This window comes from Ambystoma mexicanum, chromosome 10 (genome assembly GCF_040938575.1).
Source record: "Ambystoma mexicanum isolate Mex_15411 chromosome 10, UKY_AmexF1_1, whole genome shotgun sequence".
In the NCBI taxonomy this organism is placed as follows: Eukaryota; Metazoa; Chordata; class Amphibia; order Caudata; family Ambystomatidae; genus Ambystoma; species Ambystoma mexicanum.
Window position 1 is genome coordinate 1,486,484,530 of NC_090932.1, and position 27,899 is coordinate 1,486,512,428.

Genomic DNA, 27,899 nt, shown 5'->3' on the forward strand with positions numbered 1-27,899 from the left:
CAAAGACTGTGCAGAAACACTTGCCCCGTTTCTAAAGTCTTTCATAAACACCTCCTTCAACACTGTTCCAGGCAGCTTACAAGAAGCATGGGGCGCCCACTTCTACAAAAAAACACTTTGGACCCAGAAATTGCCAATACCTATAGGCCCATTACCACCGTCCCTTTTCTGCTCATGATACTGGACAAAGTCGCCTACACGCAAATCCAGCACTATCTAGAAGCAAACCACATCCTAGGCAAAAGACAGGCTTCCGTCCAAGGACACTGGACTGAGTCTGCCTTACTCGATCTTAAAATACAACTCCGTGACATCATGGACAAAGGCAAACCGGCACTACTTCTTCTCCTGGATCTGTCTGCTGCTTTTGAACTTGTTAACCATGATATCTTAGGAATGCATTTAAAAAAATGAGGCCCACTTCTGACCTGAATCTATTGCCTGGGTGGCCTCCTTCCTAAATGGTAGACTTATGAAAGTCTTCTCAGACTCTGCATGCGCCTCCCCCACCACCATTCATTGCGCCGTCCCACAGGGCTCTTGCAATGCCCCCACGCTCTACAATATTTTCACACTCCCACTCTTCAATGATCTGGACTGTCGTAATATAGCTTATACCAATTACGCTGACGACATGCAAGTACTACTCCCTCTATCTGGTACTTATGAACAAGACGCTGCAGCCCTAACCAAAATCTACACAGCTATCCAGACATGGATGGCTGCCAATGGGCTCTGCTTAAACGGGGACAAAACAGAGATCCTCATAGTAGGTACCCGGGAAACTCTTAACAAGCTCCCACCACAATACAAAACCTTTACCATTGACAACTCCACAATCACAGTCTCTACATCCGTAAAAACCTTAGGAGTATATCTAGACTCCTCACTATCCATGTCCCGCCAGGTCAATGCTATAGCCTCCTCTGCTGCACTCACCACCAAGATGATCAATGCGGTTAAGCCTTTCCTATCTACAAAAAATTGCCTATCGCCAGAGCCACAGTAGGCACCAAATTGGACTACTGCAATGCGTTATTCCTGGGCACCTCGGCAAAAAACCTGAACAAACTTCAAGTCACACAAAATAATGCCCTTGGGGCAGCTCTGAGCATTCCCAAAAGGGAACACATCACTCAAGCCAGGAAAGATGCGCATTGGCTACTGGTAAAATAATGCATACTCTTCAAATCTCTGGCTATTACACACAGGTGCCTCTCTTCCAATGCCCCACCCTACCTATCAGAAAGAATCACCCTCGACTCCTCAAACAGACCCACCAGATTGCACCTGTCCAACCAGATCCACATGGCCACCTTCAAAAGAACCAAAGCGGGAGGGTCCAGCTTTCAACACTTGGTGCCAAAAAACTGGAATGCACTGCCCACTACACTAAGGAACAAAAGATCCTACACTACCTTCCGCAAATTGTTGAAAACTATATTCTTCTGTTAGACCTATCCAATATGTATAAATATGCTGTTCTACTGTAACCAAGCAACAGCTTAACACACATATATGCTACCACTGTCTCATATACTGTATACTGTACATTGTTTCACCTTTGTCCCTGACTGTAAAGTGAAGTATTCTGTAACAGCGCCACGATGCCCCAGGGCCGTTGCACGCTTTATACATGCAAATAAATAAAAATAAATAAATGCCAGTTGACAGAGCCTAACATGAAAAGCATCATGCATCTCCTCCTCTTTCCTTTTTACAGATCTCATAATGAACCGCTCAGTCAATACATTCATCATGGGGGTGAAATACTCACTCAGTGCAGCTGTGACTGCAGCATAGGACATATCCATAGGGCATTGTGTCTTAAATATTGTGTGCACAGCGGCCCTGCAGAGTACAGTAGCGTCGATTTAATTGCGCAGTCATTTAATTCGCCCATGGAATCAAAATACATCTCTAATCTTTCAATTCACAGATTCCACCTGGAACCCGGACTTGATAGGGTACCTGAAATGTCGAATTCCACCAAGGGAGCTAAAGATCCTTGCTGTCTTGGTAGCCTTGCGGCCTCCTGTGCACCTTACTCCAAATCAGACATTTTCAAACAGTCATTGCAGGGAAAAGTGTCCCCAGTACAGATCACAGGGCCCAGACAGGCAGTCTCCCCACTTCACAGGTGTTTGTTCACCATCTACTTAGTAGAAGTGCTGCAGTCTACTTATCATTCAGCAGGCCTGCATATATATCACCATCTGAGAGGCGTACCTCCCTGATCAAGCATCAGCTTGCGTGGCTGTTTCTAGACACATGTCAGTGTCAGAATAAGAGTTGCTTGACCGTGAGCGCCCACAATCCCCATTAATGGACGTGAAATAGGGACTAATGTATGGGTGGTACAAAGCAACCCAGGCACAGCAGCGCACCGTCGGCAGTCGATCCGCTGCTCATGCGAACTCTGAGCTTGTGATGAAGCCGAGCCACCGCCGAACAAAAGACTTCCTGCTTTGGGTTCCGAGTGGGTAAAGCACATCCTATATGTGCGCCCAACCTCCTCGTCACCATTGTTGAGGGCCCTGGGGATATGCTCGTGGGACCCAGGCCCTCTCTAAATAAGGAGACAGAGACGTTGGTGGCTGTCTCGGCTCCTCTTGTGCATTGCTTGTGTGCCTTCTGTCTGTTTTCTTCTTGCTGATAGATTTTAGCCATCAGCAGTGATTTTTGGATACTGAGGCTTGAGCCTCATTAATCAGTCTTCTCGGGTTGAGTATGTAATCGTGGGTTAGGATTCTTCTTGGTCTGTGTGGACTTGTCACAGTAGGGCTGGTTTCACAGGGTCTTCGCTGTGATGGGCCGCGGGTAGCGGTCGAAAGGCTTTGCAGTGGTGGCAGTGAGTCTTCTGATCAGAGGGGTCGGGTTCTGATCCAGTCCTTGGCAGAAGTTCTTAGCTTCAGTAGATGTTCATCCAACATCTCGATGTCCAGTTCTCTGTGAAGGTCAGCTATCTTTGTGAAGATTGGAGCTCCAGAAGATATCCGCAGGGCCTTGTTCTGGACTATCTGGAGACTCTTCACGTGTCGCTCATGGCAGGTCATCCATGCTGCGGAGGCATAAGTCAGGGTAGGCCTGATGATCACTTTGTAGATGTTGATCTTTGTCTGGAGGGGCATGGACTTGGTCTTCAGGAGTGGGTACAGCGCTACCATCTTTCCTTTTGCCTTCTGCTAAGTATTCTCGATATGGCTTCTCCATTTGAGGTTGCTGTTCAGGGTCACACTGAGGTAGCGGCTGCTGCTCTCCCACTTGATGGTCTCCCCGTTGAGGCTGATGTGCTGGTGCTCCTTGATCTTCTTTCTGGTGAACAGTGTTGCCGTTGTCTATCCGCCAGTCGCTGTACCACGTCGAGATGGTATCCAATGAAGTTTGCAGATTCTTCGCCACTTCCTTTTTGCTGAATGACTGGGAGATGACTGCAACATCGTCCACATACAGTGCCAGGTCAGTCTTGTGGAGATCTGTCGGGATGTCGTTGATGAAGATGTTGAGCAGGATGGCCCGAGGTTCGATCCCTGTGGCACGCCTGCTCGGATGGTTTGCGTGCCTCACGTGATGCCCCTTTTATTCTAAAGGTTCACTGATGTAACAATGCCGCCGTTCTTAAAGAGACCACAATAGTCCGAATGTACATTATAAAGAGTACATTCCATTCCATAAGCAGTACATAGCAAAATATATTTGCTATGGAATGTAAATGAGTGTTTTGGCAGAGGTGACTAGTGTTGGACTGGGACAAGAAATAGGCCCAGTCACCCCAAAAAAAGTGGGCCATCCCTCGCCTCAAAACAGTGGCCCACACCTCGCCTCCAAAAAAGTGGCCCTCAAACCATCATCCACGAATCGCGTCAGCTCACGACTTTACAGAAAATGCTACTTATGGAAGGTTCATGTGTCTGTTGCATGTTATGTTTTGTGCAAACGCTTGAGAAAGTGATTACTTTACTTTTTTGGTCTTTTTTTTAAAAACATAATCACATAGCTAAATACTTATTTTGCAGAACCAGACTCAAGGCATGTTTACTTGTTGCCACCAGTAATGAAAATAGAGTTGCATTTAATAAGCAGTACAGCAAAATGATGACACCGGAAAGTACATTGCCAGTTGTATTTATGCTCAAATATTACATTACAACACAACTCATAAAATAACATAACCTTTCCAACAGTCCTATGACGGGATCCACAGCTCCGAGGCGCAGGAGTGGCATGAACCAACCACCCCCACTGTGGATTTGGGACCTGCAAGTCTATCATTATACAGGGCTCAGCAACCCGAGCAGGGAAGGAGGCTTAGGGTGACGATGAGATTCGGGAGCTCTGCTCAGGGGGCTATCTTTGTCGCCGCTCAACAGAATCCCTATATATATATATATCTTTTTTTTCTTTCGAAAACAGACTCCACCCCCTGCTTCCCATGTTGGAGGAGATCACATGACCTCCAAGGCCTAGTAACCATTCGGTATAATAAATCCACCATTTTGTAACTGTCAATGTTTTAGGTAAAATTAAAAGAGAACGATTAACCAACATTCACTAAGTAGTGCATGAAATCATGAAGCACGGGATAGCGGGGGTTTAGTTTACCATTCTCCCCAGTATATCTCATATTATGTAAATAACTGAGCTAAAAGGGCGCGATTGCTCAGTTATCATAATCGTGGCGCTGTGTCCAGCATAAATGTTAGCACAGCGCCAACTGACCCCAGATGATGTGTTAAAGTGCAAAAACACATAAAACAGCAGCAATATTCCAATCAAAGGCATACAAATCCTCTGTATGTCGACTTAACCAGTCTATGTGTAATAATCACTGTTTCCACTGGAGGGCCAGATGATTGTTTTATTATATTGAAGCCGTATTGTTAAACGGCATATGGATACGCATAATAGTAAAGACCCAGTGCTCTTCGGCATACAGGGCTTGAGGAGACAAAAGAATTTAATAATACAAATTACAAGTGGACCGATTTATAAGCTGTTCCACATGCCTCAAATACTAATGCATATCAGATGTTCGTTAATGTATGCCGTACAGGTTAATTATACCAGAATACATTTCGATAGCATAAATAAGATGGAATGGCAAGAGCTCATATTACGCAAATTAGTACGGATTAGTTCTCTGCAATCCTAGCAAATCAATGCATATAACGATAATCCTAAAGGCTAGAGACTCATAAAGTGCTAGTGCATGTTCTATTCCTATAAACACAATGATAACAATCTATGCTTATGCAAACAGCTTCAGTCCAAAAGGATGTGATGATATGATGTCATTTTTAACGCGCCTATACACAAGTGTTTCAAGGCGGCGACGAGGCAAGGAAGGGGAACAAAGGGAAGACAGACAACGATCCTACTAGGCCAGGTGTCATTCAGATCGCGCAAGTGAACGGGGAGGGGGAATGGGAAAAGTACATGGGGAGGAGGGAGAGGGGAAAGTGTAGTACATGGGATAGTGGAATAAATAAGATAAATAAAACGGCCAGCTGGTGGCAAGTGCAAGGTAAGTGCAGACGTAAGTGCTGGTAGGGGACTGCAGGGACACAGAAAAACAGTCCCCAGGTGCAGGGGTTGCCAGGGAGGCAGTGCAGGCGGGCAACTGGCAGGGCCTGGGCCCGAGATCAGAAAGGGTGGCCAGGTAACCAGTGCAGTTTCTACCAGGAATTTAGCAAGGGAGAGGGGGAGAGAAAGCAGAAGCAAAGAGGAAGGTTTTGAGGTGCTCCTGGAACCGGAGATGGTTCTCCTCAAGTTTCAGGGAGGCAGGAAGGCTGTTCCAGAGGGAGGCCCCTGCCGAAGCGAGAGATCTGCCACCAACTCGTTGCATACAGAAGCGACTGACCCTGAGGGAGTTGGATGCGGATGAGCGAAGAGCTCGAGAAGGAAGATATTTAGGAAGAGAGAGTTGAAGGTATTTCGGCCCCAGGCCCCAGAAGGCCTTGTGGACAATGCAGAGGGTTTTGAACTTAATCCTCACAGCCACTGGGAGCCAGTGCAGAGATTTCAGTCCTGGAGAGATATGATCCCTGGGCTTGAGGCCAAGGACAAGTCTCGCAGTCCTGTTCTGGATAGGGGGGCGGTGAGTAGAGGCAGGCAGATTTAGATAGAGGCTGTTACAATAGTCCAGCCTCGAGAGAACCGGGGCTCTGGAGACAGTGAGCTCCCGAGGGAAGGAGAAGAAAGGAAGAATACCTCTGAGGAGGTGCAGCTGGTAGTGTAACTTCTTAGAGACGTCAGAGATGTGAGGATAGAAGGAGAGTGTGGAGTCGAAGATGACCCTGAGGTTTTTAGCCTTGCAGGTGGGAGCAGGAAGAGGGCCAAGAGAGGCCGGCCAGAGAGCTGCAGGGATGGAGGGAGTGGGTGTGCCGATGAGTAGAATCTCAGTCTTACTGGCATTAAGGCAGAGATCATTGGCGGCACACCACTCCTGGATGGCAGACAGACAGTCAGAGATGAGGGAAGGAGAGGAAGAAGCTGAGGGTAGCCTGAAAATGAGCTGGGTATCATCCGCATAGCACTGAAAGTTGGGGCAGAGTGCGGTGATGCAGTGGGCAAGCAGTGCCAGGTATTGGTTGAACAGCCAGGGAGAGAGGGTAGATCCCTGGGGGACACCGCAGGTAGAGAAAAAGATATCGGAGAGGAAGGACCCAAATTGGACCTGGGAGTAGCATTTCCGTAGCATACAAAAGATCAATTGGCAAGTGCCCATCTAACACAAATGTGTACAGATGTATGCTATACTACTAAAATGCTAAAGTGCATCTCCGAATGAATGTTAAAAGCTATGCACTCATAGTGCTCCTGCATGTTTGTGCACATATATGCTGTGCTAATCCAATGCTGCAGTGGATCTCATAAGTAAATTAAGAAATGTTAAGGGATATACACTCATAAAGTACTAATGCAAAAATGCACAATTTTGCAAATAGATGCTATATAAATGTACTACATTACGTTCCAAATGGCAAGTGCCCATCTAACACAAATATGCGCAAATGTATGCTATGCCAATCCGTTGCTGCATTGCATCTCAGAACGAATGTTAAAAGCTGAACACTCATAAAGTGCTATTGCAAATGTATGCTATGCTATTCCATTGCTAGAGTGTATTTCAAAAGAAATGTTAAGAGCTATACATTCATAAAGTGCTAATACGCAAATGGATGCTATATAAATGTTGTGCATTACGTTCCATCTTATAAAGACAGATGCTAAGCATACAGCATATATTGTGAAAACCTGCAAAGGCAAAATATTTCAACCAAAGAGTGAAATATTATATAGTCACAAGTGCATTAATAATTCAGTCAACCTATTCAACAATTAACTATCTGATGAAGATAGTCGAAAAACAGAAGAAGAGAAAGGAAAGGATTGGTGGGTGGCCGATATCATTCAAAAGGAACAAATACAATTGTGAAAATAATCGGTGGAACAGCTGACAACAGAAAACCCTCTTCTACTCCATCATAAGTGGATGTATTTCTTTTTGAGGGTTCTGTGTACCAATCGTAATGGCAGTTTAAGGCGAGAAAATTCATTATTGATTCAGGAATGCATACATTTTCGAATCTATGTTCAAACCTTGAGGTCTTTAAGTGTTCAATTTGCATATTAAGGTAGCTTCTGTCGCAGTTTTATTTCTCTATTACCCAATCTTTTATGTTGTGGTATATGCGCCAAACCTAAAAATGACATTTCCTTAATAGTTCCATCGTGTTTTTTCTGAAAATGAGCTGTCAGAGGGTATGTTAAATCTCAATTTTTCATGGCTCTATAATGTTGGAAAATGCGCAACTTTAGCGGTCCTATAGTGGAAGCTATGTAATGTAAACCACAACAGAAAGTGATTACATACACTACAAACTTAGTGAGACATCTAATTCTATGTTTATAAGTCCATGTCAATCCATTGGAACTTACAAACGGTTTCTTAGATACAAAATCACACATTTTGCGATTCACACATTTCTTAAAACCGACACTTTGATTTTTAGCCATAAAATTACAAGGTGTTTCGTTTTCAGTTACAACCATACAAGGTGACAAGATGTTTTTTAAGGTCGGTGCTTTTTTCGGTAAGTGACATTGGGTGTAGAGTCCAATACTTTACTAAGATCTGAATCTATCATAAGTACCTTCCAATGTTTATGCATGATAGATTTAATTTATTTTGCTTTGCCGAAGGACTCTGCCACTGTGCTTCTGGCATAGCCTCTTTCATAAATCTTTGACCAATAAATTTGGCTTCTGTTTGGAAATCTGCATCTCTACTACATATCCGTTTGGCTCTCAGAAATTTACCATATGATATAGATTTTTTAAGTGCCATAGAGTGGTGACTTTTCGCGTGTAGGGTGGAGTTGGAGCTAGTATTTTTTCTATACAAACTGGATGTAAATAGTTTTACTGCTAGTGGTGAGCTCAAGATTCAGTGTATTCTGATTAAGAATGTTGATATATTCATAGAGCTCAATTTGTTTCCCACCAGACCATATACAGGTTAGTTTAAGTGGGTGCCATACAAGACCCCATGGCCGTCCCCTGGATTTGTCTATAAATTTGGTCCTCATGCAAAAAGAAATTATGCTCCAGGCAAAATTGTAGCATCTCCAAAAGCATACCATTGTGCTGTCGATAACTAACCGATCTACTCTGTAGGTAGAATCAACAAGCATTAAGTCCATGTTGATGTTTAATGGAGATGTACAGGGAAACCACATCTAGAGAAACCATATAGTAATGCAATTCCCAATAAACTTCATTCAGTTTGGTTAGTAAGTCTGAGGTATCGCAAATATATGGACTGAGGCTTAAAACAATGTGTTGAAAGAAATGATACAAAAATTTGGACGTATTTTCAAGTAGGCTACCAATAGAAGATACATTGGGCCGCCAAGGGGGATCTATCAGGCTTTTATGTATTTTAAGGTTGAAATATATGAGCGGTGTGACAGGTTGACTTTTCTTCAAGAAGACATTTTCATCTTCATCTATCAACTCTAAATCGCACCTTTGACGAAGCATACTAAAGTAAATTTGATTTGTGTCATTCAAAACTGATTTCACCACTTTTTCATAAGATTCAACGTTGTTTAATTGTCTGGCTCCCTCATTTTTATATTTCACACTGTCCATGACCACTATCTGCAACCTTTGTCCGACGGACGGATAACTATTGAGTGGTCTCTTTTAAGATCTTCACGCGCCTTTGATTGCAGGAAATTTTAAATTCCTTTGTTTCTAATGTTAAAGTCCTTGATGACCAAACCTTCAAACGTTTCAATCAGTCCACAAATAATATTAAGGCAGAAAATGGATTTTGGTTTGAAATGTCTAGGGCAGCTATTATCTGTGTAGATTCCATAGCGTTCTTCTAATGTAGTATTGTCCAAAATAATATCACATTCTCTGTCCGATTCCAAATTCTGTCTCCCAAATGTGTTAAACAAGACAAGGTGGTCAAATCATTATCAGATGAAGGAGATATGTTTCTAGTAGTTAAACATTTATTTGGTATTTCCTCATGTACTTTAGTAGCATAGAAGTTGGTTAATTTAAGTGTTGTAGTAAACTTCAATACATCTATATCCTAGTAGATGTAAAGTCATAGGTATGGGCAGGGGTTAAGGGTAAACACCCAATGAGAGTTTCTATAGGAATCAGTACTTTAGTTGATATATTGAAGATTTTCAGCTGAAGGTCTTCCTTCCTCTCCGTCTCCCCCTCTGGTTTCTGCCAGACCGAGTTGTTATACCTGTTTGATTGCTTGTTCCGGCGTCCTGGCTCGTTTTGATTTTCCCACCGTTCCTGTTGTTCCTCTCACTTGACCGTCAAATTGGCCTTGTCCTTTCTTGATTATAATAACTGCGCAATCGTGCCCTTTTAGCTGCGGTATTGACGTGATATTAGATATACTGGGGAGAATGGTGCAGTAAACCGCAGCTATCCCGTGTTTCATGATTTCATGCACTACTTAGTGAATGTTGGTTAATCTGTCTACTTGAATTTTACCTAAAACATTGACAGTTACAAAATGGTGGATTTATTATACCAAATGGCCACTTGACCTTGGAGGTCATGTGATCTCCTCCAACACGGGAAGCAGGGGGTGGAGTCTGAATTTTATTTTCACCTTTTGATCTGATGCACTTATTTAAATAGAGTATTTTTTTTCAAACACAGCAAGGTCTGGAGTGCTTGTGTTATTTGACATATCTCCGATAGAGGGTTTCATAAACATCTACAACCCCTGGGTTATGTGTGTTTTTGCAATATCGTGGAGTTTGTCCTGCCTGTACCCAGAAGCACCAGCTACTAGTTTTAGGCAGAGCGCTTTTTTGGCTAAAGATGTGTTCATATATATAATATGCATACATATTTGTTAAACATTAAGTGAAATATACATTAGTGGGCATTAAGCATGTATACCGTTTTTGGGGATAAATAGTTGCGCAGTACATGCATACATATCATTACATTACATTAAATGTGCATACTGACAGAAAGGAGGATAGCACAGGGACAGCGTGCTGGTCTTGGAAGCAAGACCATGCAGAGCAACAGAGGTTTGAAACCCGGATCCACGCTTAGAAACCAAACTCGGCTATTATGCACGTTATAAAAGACCATTTTTTTAAAAAAAAAAAAAGGTACCAGTGCTTCCCTTGCAGTACTAAGTTCAACCCTCTTCTAATCCATTCTAATTCCATCACTCCAATAGTATTAATTAATATCCCAATGTAGAGGTACTCAATGAATCCATTTTGGAAGAATAAAGTCGTCTTGTGAATTTGAACTCATGTCGGTTTACACCCGGAAATCGGTATAGCCCACTGAATTCTCTTACATACCTATAAGGGCATGTGGGTCAAAATTAGGCATGGACATGGGCATACTGGAAGGCATTTTCTGATGCTTCGCTTTGTTGTCAAATCTCCCTCCTGTACATTGTTTATCATGCCCCTTGGCCGCAAATAACTTTGAGAGGCATCTTTCTGCTAAGCTTGGGTTCAGTGCAGCTGGTTTGGTTCCCATTGGCATGGGCAATACCAATGCCCTTTGGGAGTATATAGAGACGGAGCCTACCAGTCACGGGAAAGGGTTCCCCGTAGGAACTCAACCTTATGCAGCAAAGGGGTCTGAATGAAACTTCCTAAGGAGGAGGCAGGTGGCATTGGAAACATGCAGGGGCTGGCTACTGCGAGGGGTGAATGCAGGCCTGCCAAGCGTCCTATGACTAGCTTGCAATAGCCTCTAGCTACATCAAGAAATGGGTGCCAGCAGCATCGTGGCGAGCTGCGGCCGGGTCACCAGATACAACGATGAGCTCCTTAAAAACGTCCCCTGTCTCACCAATCAGTGCCTGCTTCTTGAAAAATATCGTTTCCAAGGGGGCATCCTTGTCGTGAACTAATTATCTTTTTAAACCTATACATCAAATGTCATCCGTTGCCTTTAAAAACGTGGCAACATAACTTTCAACTAAATTGACAATGTGAAGCAGACATTATGTGGGAAGCTTTTTTCTTACTACACGGTTGCTCAATAAAACAGCGCGCGTTTTTTTGACATGGAGAATTTGGAAAAGGTTAGCCACATTAAACACATCCGCCAGCAATTCCTCTGGACTGCCTTCCACTCCATAATCTCTCGGCAACTGAGCAGTTGCAGAAAAGCAAAACACATGAGCACACAAGAAGCAATACTTCCCTTCAGAGAAATGTCACTAAGGGCTTACTTATAACGAAGGAGTGAGCGACCTTATCCACTAAAGAAAGACATCAATTTAGGCAGCTGCAGCCCTCGATGAGCGGACAGGTCACAACATCCATACTGATAATGGAAATAGCAACTAGGAACGAAAGCCCATTCTTAAATAAGCACACGTACTACTCTTGCCGCAACAAATACCAGAACTAAGAATCATTACAACTCGTGACTGACGTAGAAGGTATTGGGTTGCCTGAATTAGACAGTCGCACCAACTGGGCTATAGTAACTCTGGTGTCGTGTCACCTGTTATTGTTGATCGCATCCGGCTGTTCTCAATAGAATACTGAAGCTGGGCTTCGAAATACGGTTACCATCATTGCCCCAGAGATTGGCCCTGTGCTTTGTGCCTGGCACCCACCACCCCTTCTTTCTGGACCACAAGGTGAAACAGCATGTGCGATGTGGCCCCAACACACACTCCAATAGAGAACACAACAGAAAGAAAACAATAACGGCTCCTCCTCCACAGCCCCCTTGAAGACCATAAGCACACACACAGTGAGTCCACCTTACCTGCTACCAGTGTCCCAGTCAGAGATCATTTCCTTGCTGCAGGCCTGCAGCTTCGTCGGCGGCCGATTCTGAAATGGCTGTGTGCCCCAGGCCCAGGCCTTAGGAAGCAACTGTTCTTCTAGACTCTGTGATTCATTCAGACATTTTATTTCCACCGTCAAATTTATGGTGAGGGACGGGAGGAGCACTCAGGCACACGCAGCCAGGGCCCCCCCCCCCCCCCGCCTGGGCCAACCCAACCCAACCCAGCCCACACAGACAACAACTTGCAAGTTCTCCCTCCCCCCGGAAAGCAAACTTGAGCTGATACTGACACAGCGCTGGTGGTGCTGCACGAGTTTAGTAGCCTCCAGGGTCTCAGCTCAGTCGCACAACAGGATTGGCCCACCCACCCGCCACCCCCCTTAATGTACTTGAAACTTAAGTAGGAAATGAAGTGAAGAAGCAATTTGCAAGAACTTACCAATGCAGAGTCATAGTGTTATGTTACAGTTGCAGTTCACTGGGAGCAGGCTTTGCAGAGTCAGTGCCTCGGCCACTGGCGTGGCACCATAGTGTCACAGATACCAACTTGGCTTGGCTGAGGGCTATAGGGCACCAGGCTAGCATGGTTGGCCGGGCCTTCTTCTGATGCGTGCAACTAGGGAAGCAGCCGCCACTGTCAAACCGGCCCAGGCGTGGTACCGGCACTGGCCCGCAGGGCCTCGCCCTGCCTCCATGTGATTTCAGCCCAGCCACAGGCCAAATGGCCGATGGCCCAGTCTGACCCTGACTGTAACGTTATTGTCACGACCCTTAACCAAAACCCCCACTGGCATGTCCACATGCCAGGTAAGATCTGGGTTTGGGGTTCCATTAGGGCCTCGGGAGCCTTGCACTACCGTTCAAGGCTATCTTGGAGTCAGTCCTGGCACCTTTGGTGCTGGGCTCATATTTGGTATAAGGAACATCTTTAAGGGGGCTACTTTTCCTTGGGCCTGCTGCCAACATGGAGGCACCCACAGTCTAGTTCCTAGAACTAGACTATGCGGTATAGTGTTTTGGGTGTGGTGGCCCGGGACTACTTTACCTGGACTACTTTGCTGGGAGGCTATTTAAACCACACCCAAGCAACAGAACATGCTTTGCGTTATTCTGCAGCCTGCAGCGGAACGCTTACCGTACCCAGTGTCCTTGATACCAGCAATCATCGGAGCAATGAGCCTGCAGAGGCTAAAAAGAACATCATTAATAGACTTACCTGCTGCGAACTCCATCCTGTATCCGGCTGACACTCGTCCATGCTTCTGCTACCCGCGGTCGCCCATCCAGCAATCAGCATCTTCTGGACACCGCATACTCACCGGAACTAAGCAACCTGAAGGGAGAGAAAGACAACGTTAGAAAAGGTTACTTACGGCGTAAGCCTCAGTCATCACGAGAACCTCACCTGGTTGCCACCTCTTGGCCGGCATCGTTCCGGAATACCACGCTCACCGGAGAAGACCATTGCGACCTGTAAGGAGAGAAGAAACACAGGTTAGCAAGTAAAAGGCGAAACGGCGCCACGCTTAGCGCGTTACTTACCAAATCGTAGTGCGCTTTTTGCACCATCCATACCAGTAGGTGCTCAATCCAACCAGCATGACACGCCGAATCTCCCGCTCACCTAGGGGGTAAAGAAAGGACATTAGCCTCAAAGAAAGGAAGACATGGACAGTAAACAAACAAAGACTGCTGCAATAAGACCTACCTTAAAGACACTTGAATGGGCTTACTCCAGTGAAGTAATTTGGTCGCCCAAGCCCACTGAAGACTACGCACCCCTGCAAAGAAGGCAGGACGGAGAGCACACCAAATATTACAATAAGGCCCGACTTCCATCGAAGCCACCACCCGGGAAGGGGCTTCCAGGCGCAAATCAAGCAACCAGGGCTGAGTGACGTCCCCGTGGATACCAGGTGAGCATAACAGAACGTGAAGCCTCTATAAAATAATTCACCTGGGCGCCATGGAGACATCAGAAATAGACCAATTGGCTCAATTATTAGGACAGTTACGTGCCGAAGTTCATTCAGCCAGGCAAGAAACTAATTCCCTACGGACGGACCTAGTCGTAACCAAGGAACTCACCGAGGAAATCAGCAGGCAGTTACTACAATCACAGGCCGGACAAACTCCATTGCCTGGAAATAACCCACCGGCACAAGCACCCGCCTTATTCACCGCTTCAGTACAAATTACACTACCCGGAGCAGTTCCTTTAGCGTCTGTCATGAGGGCTAGGCCTGCCACTGTCTCGATTTCGCTCAAGGAACTTAGGAGAACTCCTGGGGTTAAAATCTGCTACAAAAGGGCTAGGAAAGTTCCATGAAAGATAGTACACTTCCCTTCATTACATTAGGGCTCTTAGACTTCCTCCAACATGGTGCTCCTTTCACACAGGGCACTGTATCTGTGCATTCTAGTCCTTGGGCGTGGTTGACTATTTAAGCCACTGTCATGATGCCCGCTCCCGGGGAGCCGGTTCAAGCCCTGCGTCTCCGAAAGCAGACATCCAGTCCCCAAGGAAGGACCCAGCAACCCCATATAGGGGCCCTTTGGACAGCGTCCTGGCGCCAGGCTCATAAAAGACATCAGTCCTGGCGCCATAGGCGCCAGGCTCATTATGGAAGTGCTTGGGTGCACTTACCTGATGCAGACCATGCTGAAAGATCCCGGCCTCCTTGAGGCCTGAAAGGAACTACTTTACCTGTGGGACTAATTTACCATCCGGGCGTGGTCGGGGAAGGATACATACCTGATTGGAGGAAGGATACATACCTGGAACTTCTTCCAAGGCTATTTAAACCCCACCCAAACAGCCACACGTGCTTCGCGTTGTTCTGCATCTAGCAGCTGGACGCTCACCGTGTCTGCTCCTGCATCCTGACTTCTGCCACGCCTGCCAGCATCCTGGATCACCTGCAAAGGAAGAGAAGAAGAGAACAGAAGAAGGAAAAGTCCTTACCTACTAAATCCGCATCCCGGAGACATCTCGCCGGCAATCCTGAAAAGGAAGACTTTTATTTAAAAGCTCATAGCGTCGATCGCTGCAGCGCCGCATTCCACTCACCTTTACAGTGCGCCTCCATGTTCAGCAGCGATCATCCGGATTCGCAGTCACGCCCCAGCGCCTAGGGAGAAAAAGACCAGAACAAAAGGTGAGAGAGAGAAGGGAATAAGGAAAGCTAAATCTCCATGTTAAGACTTACCTGTTAATTCATTCCCTCTTCATTTCGGGTCCGCGCCGCATCCTGGCATTTCCGGACCCCGGCCCCTAAGGGGAAAAAGAGACATCGGCGTTAATGAGCGAATGAAAAGACATTACCAAAAAACGCTCATTAAAGACTTACCTGATTCCTACAAGGATTTCACCTCTCATCTCGGGTCGGTGCCTGTTCCCCGGCATTCCGTACCCCGGCCCCTATGGGGAAAAAGACACTAGCATTTGTACATTAATGCATGGACACAAGGGGAACCTCTTATCAAAAAAGTTACCTGGAAGCCAAGCAAGTTTGGTTCTCACCAATCCGAAAATCCAGTGAAGTAACTGGATACCAACGCGCCCCTGCATCAGAAGCAGGATGGAGAGCTCGTCCTTCCAGACCCTAAGACAGTTAATCCCCTTTTTTCGCCTACAGAAGGATACTTCTGCGAGCCAGACAAGCCAGATTTGGGGGCCCAGTCCAGTCCGTCTTCCGAACCCTGCGCATCACCTTAGAAGAGGTCACAGCAGCGCGAACCAGACCAGCGCCTCTGTGGGAGTCAGGTGAGCGTTACAGCCACGCCCAAGGACAGGTCCGTGCTTCGCGTGAGAAATCTGTACATGTGCTCACCTATTCGTTGAAGCTCTGGCTTTTCTGCAGTGTCCCAGCGCTTCGCCTCAGGTCCCAGCGACTCCAGTTTTCACAGCGGTCAGCGAATCCCTGCGCGGAGAAAAGAACCAAGCGTTCACTCACCTGCTCTCGTGCACCCCCGGCTTGCGCTGCCAATTCCAGGAACCTTGGGACTTCGACACCGGCAGCTTCTCTGGATCTGCTCGCGTAGCTCCTGTTTCCACACCGGTAGCACCCCGCATCGTTTTCGGCAGCCGTACCTGTAAGACAAAAAGACAAAGACAAGTGAGTAAAAGCGTAGCAATAGCACGACAACCAGTGAAGAAACTGGAACTCAACCCGCATTCAGCATCCAGTGAAGAAACTGGGACATTAACCTGCATACTGCACCCAGTGAATGAACTGGGGAACACTTACCTGCAGTCTGTGCCAGTGGGGATTTTGACACTCTTACCAGTATACCAAGACCCAGTGAGGCAACTGGGAAAGACTGGCATTCAAGTGCCTTTTCTTTTGGACTTACTTCTGAACGAACTCCAAGACCCAAAGACTGGGCTGTCCCGAGCAGCTCCTTTAACCAACCAAGAATTGGCGCCCCTGCCTCTAAGCAGGATGGAGAGCACGCCACTACAACACTAAGGTGAGCCGAGAACCACAGTCAGAGAAAACCATTACACAAGCTCCCGGGAAGGGGGTTGGGGTGTCCCACAAACCTAGGGAAAGGCTTTAACCTTTAGATCTGTGTGTGTTTTTTGACAGATCTGCTAGTCCCAGTTCTGAGTGGGGAAGGTGCCACACCCGGAGGGATTCGTTGCTCCCGTAGAGCACCAGGTGAGTGTGACAGCGTCACCGGAACGATTCTCAGGCGGCCCCAGGAAATAGGCTACATTCATGAATCAATGTCTTCATTTCCTCTGCAGACCAGGTGCATTCCCCAGCGATCAGGCTTGGGTAGCTTTTGTTTTGTCATACCTGAGCAGAAGTGCAGAAGATTGGTCGGTGCCGCTTGTAAGCCATGATGATCCATTACTACATGACTTTGGGGGGTTCCAGAGGGAAATGGAGAAGCTCTTTGCTCGTCATACCCAAGAGCAAGCCGTAGACAATGAACTCACTCCGACAGGGGAATCAAGACTTATTAACGTACATTGCAACCTTCAAAAGGTTAGTTGCTTAAAGTAGGTGCCCCGAAGACAAAAGAACCACATTGTTTCACTGAGGCCTACGAGGTGAATTGAAGGACGTTCTGGCCCAGGTGGTTGATCCGCCTAGAGACTGTAGAACATTTTTCAACCTGGTTGTGCAACTAGTTCACCGATTACTAGACCGGAAGGCAGATCGGTCTAGGTCAGACACTCGGGCCGGGTATGTGCGGCCTAGGGATAGTGCTTCACGCATGTCTGAAACACCATAGAACCCATGCAAATCGGAGGTATACGACCACCATTAACAAAAGCAGAAAGGGACAAGAGAAGGCAACAGCAGTTATGTTTGTACTGTGGAAAACCAGGACACTTCCTAAAGGACTGCCCAGTGAAGCCTCCGAGAAGAACCGTAGGGGCCACGGAGAAGGATGAGAGTAAGGAGTCGTAAAACTACCCAGCTCGACAAATGTAGAGGTCAGTTTGTCGAGTGAGAAGAAAGAGCCACCGACCTCACACTTTGCAATACCAGTGATCCTAATCAATCATCAACAACCGTCTAGGATGCACACCATTGAGGTATACATTGACAGCGGAGCAGTTGGGAACTACATTGATCAAGAACTGGCAGCAGAGATGGGACTTCCCTTATGTTTCAAGTCGAACACAGAAAAGGTGACCACCATGGATGGGACAGAAATTGCTTCTGGGCCAGTAACCTAATGTACAGCAGGAGTAACCCTGCTGTGCCAGGATGGACACCTGGAATCCATTTCCTTCGATCTCATCAAGGCGCCTCAGTTCCGGCTAATGTTAGGGATGCCATGGTTAGTTGCTCACAATCCTCAGATAGATTGGCATGCAAGGAAATTGACCTTCCCCGATGACTGTGCTCCTACCTGTTATTATCATGAAGAGAAACCCAATTTCAGCATCCCTAAGATTCCTAGAACAGTGACACTTGGTGCGACCAGCACTCTCCCAAGAGAATATCAAGATTACCAGGACGTGTTCCAGAAAGAGCAAGCTAACACACTACTGCCGCACAGGCCCTATAACTGCCAGATTGACCTCATAACTGGTACGCAAATTCCTTGTGGCAGAATCTATGCACTCACAGAACCAGAAAACCTGCATTTGAAATCCTATCTAGACCAGTACTTGGCAAACGGATTTATCCGCCCATCTAAATCACCGGCAGCCAGTCCCTTATTCTTCGTACCAAAGAAGGAAGGGGACTTGAGGACCTGCATCGACTATCGCGCATTAAACCGGATCACCGTAAAGAATCATTACCCCCTGACACTTATTCCTGAAATGTTAGACCAAGTCAAGGATGCCCAGATTTATACCAAGCTAGACCTCAGAGGAGCGTACCACCTGGTCCGAGTTAAAAAAGGAGATGAATGGAAAACCACCTTCCATACGAAATATGGGTTGTATGAGTAGCATGTAATACCTTTTGGACTATGTAACGCTCCTGCTGCGTTCCAATACTTCATGAATGATGTCCTGCGGGAATGAATCAATGTTTGTGCCTTGGTCTACATAGATGACATCCTAGTGTATTCAGCCTCGAGACAAGATCATGTCAAGCACGTCCGCTCCGTTCTCACCAAACTCAGCCAACATAGACTATATGCAAAACTTGAAAAATGCTTTTTTCACGTAACCAAAGTGGAATTCCTTGGTTTCATCCTCACTCCGAAAGGGATCAGAATGGATGTACACAAAGTGGATGCCATTCTTAAGTGGCCTTCTCCAACTATGTTAAAAGGGGTCCAGAGCATGCTGGGTTTTGCGAACTTCTACCGCCGGTTCATCCCAGACTTCTCTCAAATTGTACATCCAATTACGTTACTACTGTGAAAAAACAATAAAGAATTAATGTGGACAGAAGAAGCCGAAAGAGCCTTTCAAGAGCTTAAGAGAAGATTCACTTACGCTCCAATTCTACAACACCCTCGTCCACACCTCCCTTACACCGTGGAAACCAATGCCTCACAAAAGGACCCTGAAACCGGACAGTTACACCACGTGGCCTTCTGGTGGTGAAAGTTTTCACCTCCTGAACTCAGTTATGCCATCACTGACAAGGAGCTCCTGGCCATTAAATCTGCTTTCAAAGCATGTCGACATTATCTCTTAGGGGCTGAGGTGTTGCTAGGAGGGGGATAAGGGGGCTATAGCCCCTGGTCTTTTGGTTGTAGCCCCGGATGGAATCTCAGGAGCAACAGCCAAAAGGCTAGCTAGCCCCCAGTCCCAACAGTTCAGACATCAGCGTAGCCCCGGGTCTTTTCCAGACCTAGCAACTCCCCTGCTTAGGGGCCAGACATACGGTCACAGTAATAATGGACCATCGGAACCTGCAATACTTGAAAACAGCAAAGGCTCAATCCTCGCAGCAACTACAGTGGGCCCTTTTCTTTGCCGAGTATGATTATGTAATCACTTATCGGCCAGGAGTAAGGAATGAAGAAGGCTGACGCTTTATCTCACATGGGCATTGACGCAAAGGTGTATGCAACTCTAGATCCGGTAGCCATCATTCCTGAAGACAAGCTCTTAGGCCTCACAACGGCCTTGACACAAACCGAACTCCGAAACGAGATCCAACGTGTAATAAGTCCTAATACTTTGCTGGAATGGCGTACTCGAGGAGAACAATACACCATTAAGGACCAGTTGCCATATTTTGGAGAACATCTATATGTGCCCAAAAAGGAGTTACAACAGCAAATCATTTCAGATTACCACGATTCTCTGAAAGAGGGTCACCCCGGGATCCCCAAAACCCTAGCCAAAGTGAAACACAACTATTGGTGGCCTACTTGGCGTCAAGACATCATCCAATATGTCCAGTCGGGTGGTGTGTGTGCACAAAACAAATCGCAAAAGCAGAAACCAGCTGGCCTTCTTCAACCATTGGAAATTCCCCCCGCACCATGGCACACACTTTCTCTCGACTTCATTACAGACTTGCCTCCCAGTCAAGGATTCAACACTATTTTGGTAGTAGTAGACTTATTTTAAAAAATGGCACACTTTATCCCTTTCAAAGGCCTCCCTGATGCATCCAGTTTAGCAAAAGTGTTCCTGGAAATCATTATTAAGCTACATGGTTTCCCATCGGTCCTGGTCTCTGATCAAGGCAGCCAGTTTGTGTCCACCTTTTGGAAAAAATGATGTTCTATGGCTCAAATCAACATCCGATTATCCATCAGCCACCACCCCCAAACAGATGGCCAAACAGAAAGAACCAATCAGACCCTCAAGCAATACTTGGTGTGCATGCTGCATCAGGTGGAAGGGACTTGGAGAGATTTATTATGGATAGCAGAATATGCTTACAACAATTTGTTGCATTCCAGCACAGGACAAACCCCTTTCTACACCCTACATGCCAGACACCCACGTACTTCCGAACTAGATCTTCCTCCCAGTTTGGAAATGCCAGCAGTAAAAACTCTTCATACAACCATCTCTCAGGCCTTCAAAAAGGCAACAGAGCATCTAATCCAAGCCAAGCACAAACAAAAGAAATTTGCTGACCAACACTGAAAAAAGGCCCTTGACTATCAAGTAGGAGACAAGGTTTGGCTAGCAGCAAAATACATACCCATCAAAGGAACACAGACCTTCCGTCCTCGCTATATGAGACCTTATTCCATCAAATCTATCATCAACCCAGCAGCTGTCTAGCTATCATTACCAGCCAATATGCGAATCCACCCGGTCTTCCACGTCTCATTCCTGAAACCGGTACAGCCCGGTACACGGGTTATAACACCACCAGAACCTGTGATAGTTGATGGGGAACCAAAGTTCGAAGTAAAGGAAATCTTGGATTCTAAATTTACCAGGTCCAAACTAGATTACTTAGTCGATTCGAAAGGTTATGGACCTCAAGATAGATCCTGGGAACCCAGCGAGAATATTCATGCACTACATTTGATTAAGGCATTTCATCAGAACTTTCCAGCCAAACCAGGACCAGGCAGAAGAACCACCATGGGAGTAGCCTTGAGGGGGGGGGAGCGATGTCACAACCCTTAACCAAAACCCCCATTGGCATGTCCACATGCCAGGTAAGGTCAGGGTTTGGGGTTCCATTAGGACCTCGGGAGCCTTGCACTACCGTCCAAGACTCTCTTGGAGTCAGTCCTTGCGCCTTTGGCGCCAGGCTCATATTCAGTATAAGGAACATCTTTAAGGGGACTACTTTTCCTTGGGCCTGCAGCCAACATGGAGGCACCCACACAGTCTAGTTCCTAGAACTAGACTATGCGGTATAGTGTTTTGGGTATGGTAACCCGGGACTATTTTACCTGGACTACTTTGCTGGGAGGCTTTTTAAATCACACTCAAGCAACGGAACACGCTTCACGTTATTCTGCAGCCTGCAGCCTAACGTTCACCGTGCCTAGTGTCCTTGTTACCGGCAATCATCGGAGCAACGAGCCTGCAGAGGAGAAAAAGAACATCATTAATAGACTCTTACCTGCTGCAAACTCCATCCTGTATCCGCCCGACGCTTGTCCATGCTTCTGCTACTCGCGGTTGCCCATCCAGCAATCGGTATCTTCTGGACACTGCATGCTCACCGGAACGAAGCAACCTGAAGGGATAGAGAGAGAAAGACAACGTTAGAAAAGGTTACCTACGGCGTAAGCCTCAGTCATCAATGGAACCTTACCTGGTTCGCCACCTCTTCTCCGGCATTGTTCCGGAATACCACGATCACCGGAGAAGACCATCACAACCTGTCTGGAGAGAAGAAACACAGGTTATCAAGTAAAAGGCGAAACGGCGCCGCGCTTAGCGCGTTACTTACCAAATCGTAGAGCGCTTCTTGCGCCATCCATACCAGCAGGTGCTCAATTCAACCAGCACGACACGCCGAATCTCCCGCTCATCTAGGGGGTAAAGAAAGGACATTAACCACAAAGAAAGGAAGGCAAGGACAGTAAACATACAAAGACTGCTGCAATAAGACCTACCTTAAAGACACTTGAATGGGCTCGCACCAGTGAAGTAACTTGGTCGCCCACTGAAGACTACGCACCCCTGCAAAGAAGGCAGGACGGAGAGCACATCAAATATTACAATAAGGCCCGACTTCCATCGAAGGCACCACCCGGGATCAGGAAAGGGGTACCAGGCGCAAATCAAGCAACCAGGGCTGAGTGGCGTCCCCGTGGATACCAGGTGAGCGTAACAGTTATATTTAGCAGAATTATGTGAATGTGCGTTTCTCTCCCCAGAAGTAGCATGAGATTGTGGCACCATTTGTAATGCTGTTTGTATTTGTCTAGTGCCTACTTGTATTGCTCAGTGACTCCACCCTGGGAGCCACTGCTCAAGTGAACATGTTTGTTCTCAAAAGCGTGAATTTGGCCGAAAGTCACCGCTTGCTCATTATCTGAATTACTTGAATACGCTTTGCAGACACCCAATGTAGCAGCATCGGCTGTATGTCAGGGGTCATTTGCCTTTGATCCTTCATCACTCTCCTCTCTCCCCCCTGTGCTAAAAACTCTGCTGGGATTTGCATGTATTGTTTCATCCTTGATGATCTGCAAGGGGCTAATTAGATTCAGGTATCAGTGACTGGACGGGATGCTAAGTGATCAAGCATAGATCGGCAACATGTGTCTTTCCAGTTGTTTTAAACTATAGGTCCCATGATTCCTCGGCATTTATTATGTGGGCTTGGGCTGCTGGGAGATATAGTCAAAGCCATTGGTACAGCAAAGGTTTCAGGCCTGCAATAATCCATCCCCACGCAGTGGGAGGCTTCTCTTTCATAGCAAAATAGATGGAGATCGTGCAGAGAGCACCACACACGGGCTCAGCTTAAACTTAACCCCTCCCCCCACTGCTATTTATCACAGTGGATTAATTTGAATAGTTTTTGTTTTTCGTTATTACCAAGTGTTTGCTAAAAGCTACCAAAGCTCGATGCATTGCCGGGAACCACCCCACCTCCCAGCCACCTGCCCCAGGCTAACGCAAGGAACATGTCAGCAGAGATCCACAGTACCTTTAAGCCCTGGGTAACACAGCAGAACACATCTATCTTCTACCCACCATCAGACGAAAGCAGCATGATTTGGGGACATTGCTAGGCTTTGTTGCTAGTTATTCTACTGCAAACACTTGCTCCCAACACACATTCGCATAAAGTCCCCCACACACATTATTCCCCACGCTCACACACTGCCCTCACGCCCGCCCCTCACACCTCCGCTAGCCCCCACACGCACAGTCCCACACAATTCACTTCCTCCCACACACATGCACTGCCACCACTTGCACTGTCCCCGCACACACAACTGCCTCACTAGTTGGATAGATAATGCCAATACTTGACAAAAGGTGGCAGTACCTGGCAATACGATGGTAGGACCTGACAATTCTTATGCAGTGCTATGTGAAACACAATTGCTTTTCAAATGCTTGTTTTTGGTCTACTGTATGAGGCAAGAAAACTATTGTTTTAGTATTTATTGTCTTGCTTTGTTTTTTATTCAAATTTCAATGATGTTTTTGTCATTTGCTAAAAATGTGCCAACTTTGCCTAGAAATGAACCTTTTGACTAGAAATGAAGCTATTTTGCGAGCTGTGTTTTTGCTGGGACCGTCTCTCATTTCATCTTCATGGTTTCTGACGTATAAAGTAATTTCTTGATGTAAGTGTCCATAAACGGTGGTATGAGCCCACTTTGAGTCACTTGGCTGTTTGTTTTTCTTTTGAGACATCAGTTGAGGATATGAAATGTGGGCTATCGCCATTACATTCTTTATCACCCACTTGGAAACATCTGCTGCCGTCTCTTTGAAGTTTATTGGTCAAAACTGTGCTTGCCTGATGTGTTTACTGCGAGAGATTTCGGATTTCAGTTTGAGATATTGCATCCTACTGTATTCTCAATTCTTTTGTTACAGTTATTAACTTCATGTTTATTTTTCAAGATCAAGAAGGTCCAACTTTGTTGCAGAGTTCGCAACGTGCAAGTGAGCTTGGAGCCTGTTCCCAGTCTCCAGAAAAGCATTGCTCGGGAAAAACATCCAACGATCCGCTGAATGTAGCATTTAAGGTATGTGACGTTTACTTATGACATGAACCCTTCATAAGTGATGAATAACGGGTATTATAATCTGGGGAAACATAACCGCCGCATCACGGTTGCCGAACAAACCCTTTAATTGGCACTCGATGACATGCTGCTGCAGGAAGAGTAGGAATGCATGTACCTCGTATTTAAAATCTGCAATTAAGACATTCAGGGGAAGTGATTTATGGTAACTTGGGGCCCCTTGCTGCCCGATTAAAGAAGCTGCATCTGGAATAAGTGAGCTATACTTAGCAAATGAACTGAAGGCCTGTGGTGTACATCACTGGCGCAATGGCAGCTTTGGCACGGCTTTCAAAAATGGAAAGCCGAATTTTGAGATCTCTTTTTGGGCTGGCTCAAAGATTGGCTGCTTTAAGTCTTAGAACTGAGCTGGCACTAAAAACTGCTGGATCCAGCAATACTTTAACAAATGTCTTGGGCGATTTTGCTAATTTTAGGAGTATGGTTGATATGAAAGAGGTTCACCAGAATGGCTGGAAAACATCATTATAGGGGGGTTATGAGCACATATCTAAACTCAAACTTCAGACAGCAGATGTACCCTGGTTCCTGAAAGTATTGGGTATTGCAGAATTATATACAAAAATTTCCAAACAAGCCGGCAGCCCGTATTCATATGGATTTCAGGTTTAGTTTGTTATTAACATATGAAATCATAGTCATACGGCTGAAAATCCTACGTAACTGTCACCTCTTTCATTTTTGTTTTGATTATTCATCATTTGTTTAATTGTGTGTCCTTACACGATCTACGTATATTGTTTTGTGAGTTTTGTGTATGTAATATGCCTAGCACAAAAATTATGAATTCTGGAGGCACTTAATTCAGGTAGTCTCCTTGACATTAGCAACGGTAGGGTATTTGAACAAACTGTATTATCTGAAATGAGTTTAAATGATGATTATATTTTAAGTGTTTTATGGTCTTAATCATTGTAACGTTTTCTGTAAACCATATCGCTATTCTAAATGAATGAAATAAAAGTAACAAGTATATTTTAGCTGAAGTGAATAAAATCACATATTTCTAGATAATGCAATGTATTGAAATTCAAAAGGAAAGAAAATATTTCTGTAGTGATGCTCATTTGTTTCCACAGAATCGGCGAATGAAGCACATTTCAGCTGAACAGAAAAGGAGGTTCAACATCAAGATTGGTTTTAGTACTCTACACAGTTTTGTATCAAACACAAAACCAGTGAGTAAATCATACAATACTTTGGTAAACAGTTACAATTCAGACAAATCAAAACAAAGTTTCAAGGAGACATTTGTCCATTTATATCTACTCTGAAGCTATTCTGAAGTCCTGGCGTGACATTTCTGGACCCCTGCTCCTGGAGTAGCTGGGGACAGAAAACTGCTCTAGATACGTTGCACAATGCATCTATGGTATTTGGAAGCCCTGTTATGCAAGCTTACCTTCACAAACCCAGGTCCTTGCTCCAGTGACCCAACGGCTAGTTTCTGTGCCCCCAAAGAGATGTTGGGTCGGGGAACTTTTAGAAGAATACCTTTCTTTTTGAGATTTGCTAGCAATTTATTTCTCTTCATTGTCATTTGGTTTCTTTTTAGTTTAGCTTTCAAGGTCTGTAGCTGGTCCATCCGGTCTTCGCAGAGCCTGCCTTATGTGCCTGACATCCAATGCAGTATGGCTTTTTGTCCAGGAAATGTGCCATGGTCCTTTCAGAGTCGTGCCCAGCATGTGCATGTGAATGAAAGGGGACCAGTACCTGAGTGTCCACCAGTAACCATTTGATTTGAACTTTCACCTAGCTGTCTCTTTTGATTCACTGATCCAGAAAAGCCTTTGCTGGCATTACCAGGCCTTTTGGGTTGAATGCTTTAAGGAAGATATGAGCCATTCATATCGCATGTAAAAATATCACATGCACAGCTCTGTCCCATCAATAATCCAGCTTTTTATTGCTGCTGGAGAGTAGAGAATGTTGTAGAATGTTCACACGCCTGCATAAGGGGAGTGCTGGGACCCCCACAATGCCTACCCTCAATAGGAGTATTCGCCTGCAAATATATATACTATATACTCATGTCCCGAGTCCCGACACAAGTTAATTCAATTAGAAATGCGGCGGCCAGCAGAGTATTCATAATTGCCCTGACTTTCGTTTTAAGTTTCTTGCCGAGGAAACTTAAAACGAAAGTCACAGCAATTATGAACACTACGCCACAATCGGATTGCAACAGAGTATTCATCATTGCTGTGACTTTCATTTTAAATTTCCTGGGCTCGCCACAACCAGGCCTGCCAGCCTGGTGGCATTTCCCACGGGAGGCAGAGCCCACAACTCCAGGCTGTAGCCTGACACCATGCTATGTTCTCCGGCAGCAATAAGCAAAAGCTCCTAGTAGGTTGATTACTGCTGCAATAGCAGAGATAACAGAAACACAGGAGGCTGGTTCATTTTTAAAAAAGGATGCTTCCCTGGCTTGAAAATCCAGACTTAAAATCTCATTTGCTGAATATTTCACATAGGAACTTTTTGTAACATTTTTGAGTGAACTACCCCATTAAAGTTGCTACTTCCCAACATTTCTAAGTAACACCTTGTGGAACGAGTAGACACTCAAACTTCATTCCCAATCTGCCACTGTTCCTCCGCCTGGGCTTTACCATTCAGGAACCTCACCTCGTCCCCTCCCCCTACCTTTCACAACACACTGGCCAAACCCTGTGCTTGTCCCAGTCTATCGCCACCATTTTCATTTTTGCTTAGCCCATCCTGTTGCAAATGTACTCTTCGAGCTTCACAATTACTCCTTTCTCCTCCATGATCACATTTTTTATTGTTTGCATCACCATTTCTGGTTTACTCTAACCCTCAATAACATTCCCAACAGAGTCTTGTAACCATTGTATTTGTTCAGATGTGTGTTTTGGGATCTATCGATGTCACATTGTAGACCCACGTTACAAGTACTCTGCTTCTTTCTCCCCAATTGCTAATACCTGGGGATCCCTATTTTGGTTGCTTTTTTTTTTAGCACTCGGGGAATTACCCCTTCTTACATTAGTCAACTCTACATTGGTGGGAGCACACTTTTCCCTGACTACTTCCCTAATTGGGATCTCTATTCCCAATCTTTGCTGTGACCATAGAATGTAAGGCCCCGGAACGATCCGTTCTGCAGGGGCTTACATTGTAAACACCCTGTACTTACAGCTCTTATCAGCGTTCCCACTGCAGTAACCTGTGATCCCACAATGGCTACTTGATCAACCAAAGTGCACTCTTCCACCTGTGGTCTCACGTTTACGGCAATTGTTGTACCAGTATGATTTCTCTCAACAACAATACAGTCTGTCTCAATAGAGCTGTCCAAAGTTGTTTAGACAAGGCTTTCTGGGGCCGGGGCCTGCACTACATCCAACGCTCTTCCAAAATACCTTCCTTCTCAAGCCCTTCGCTCAGCTACCTCCAGCTCCCTGAGT

The 27,899-nt window shown here is 45.7% G+C and overlaps 1 protein-coding gene across 1 annotated transcript in view; it reads left to right on the forward strand.

The window, feature by feature from the left end:
- MLXIP (MLX interacting protein) overlaps positions 1–27,899 on the forward strand; it is a 1,610,055-nt gene that overhangs the window by 1,246,837 nt on the left and 335,319 nt on the right. Inside the window, exons 12-13 of the mRNA XM_069619595.1 lie at positions 24,281–24,405; positions 25,545–25,643. Of these exons, the coding sequence (XP_069475696.1) occupies positions 24,281–24,405; positions 25,545–25,643 (224 nt within the window). The remainder of the gene's footprint in view (positions 1–24,280; positions 24,406–25,544; positions 25,644–27,899) is intronic.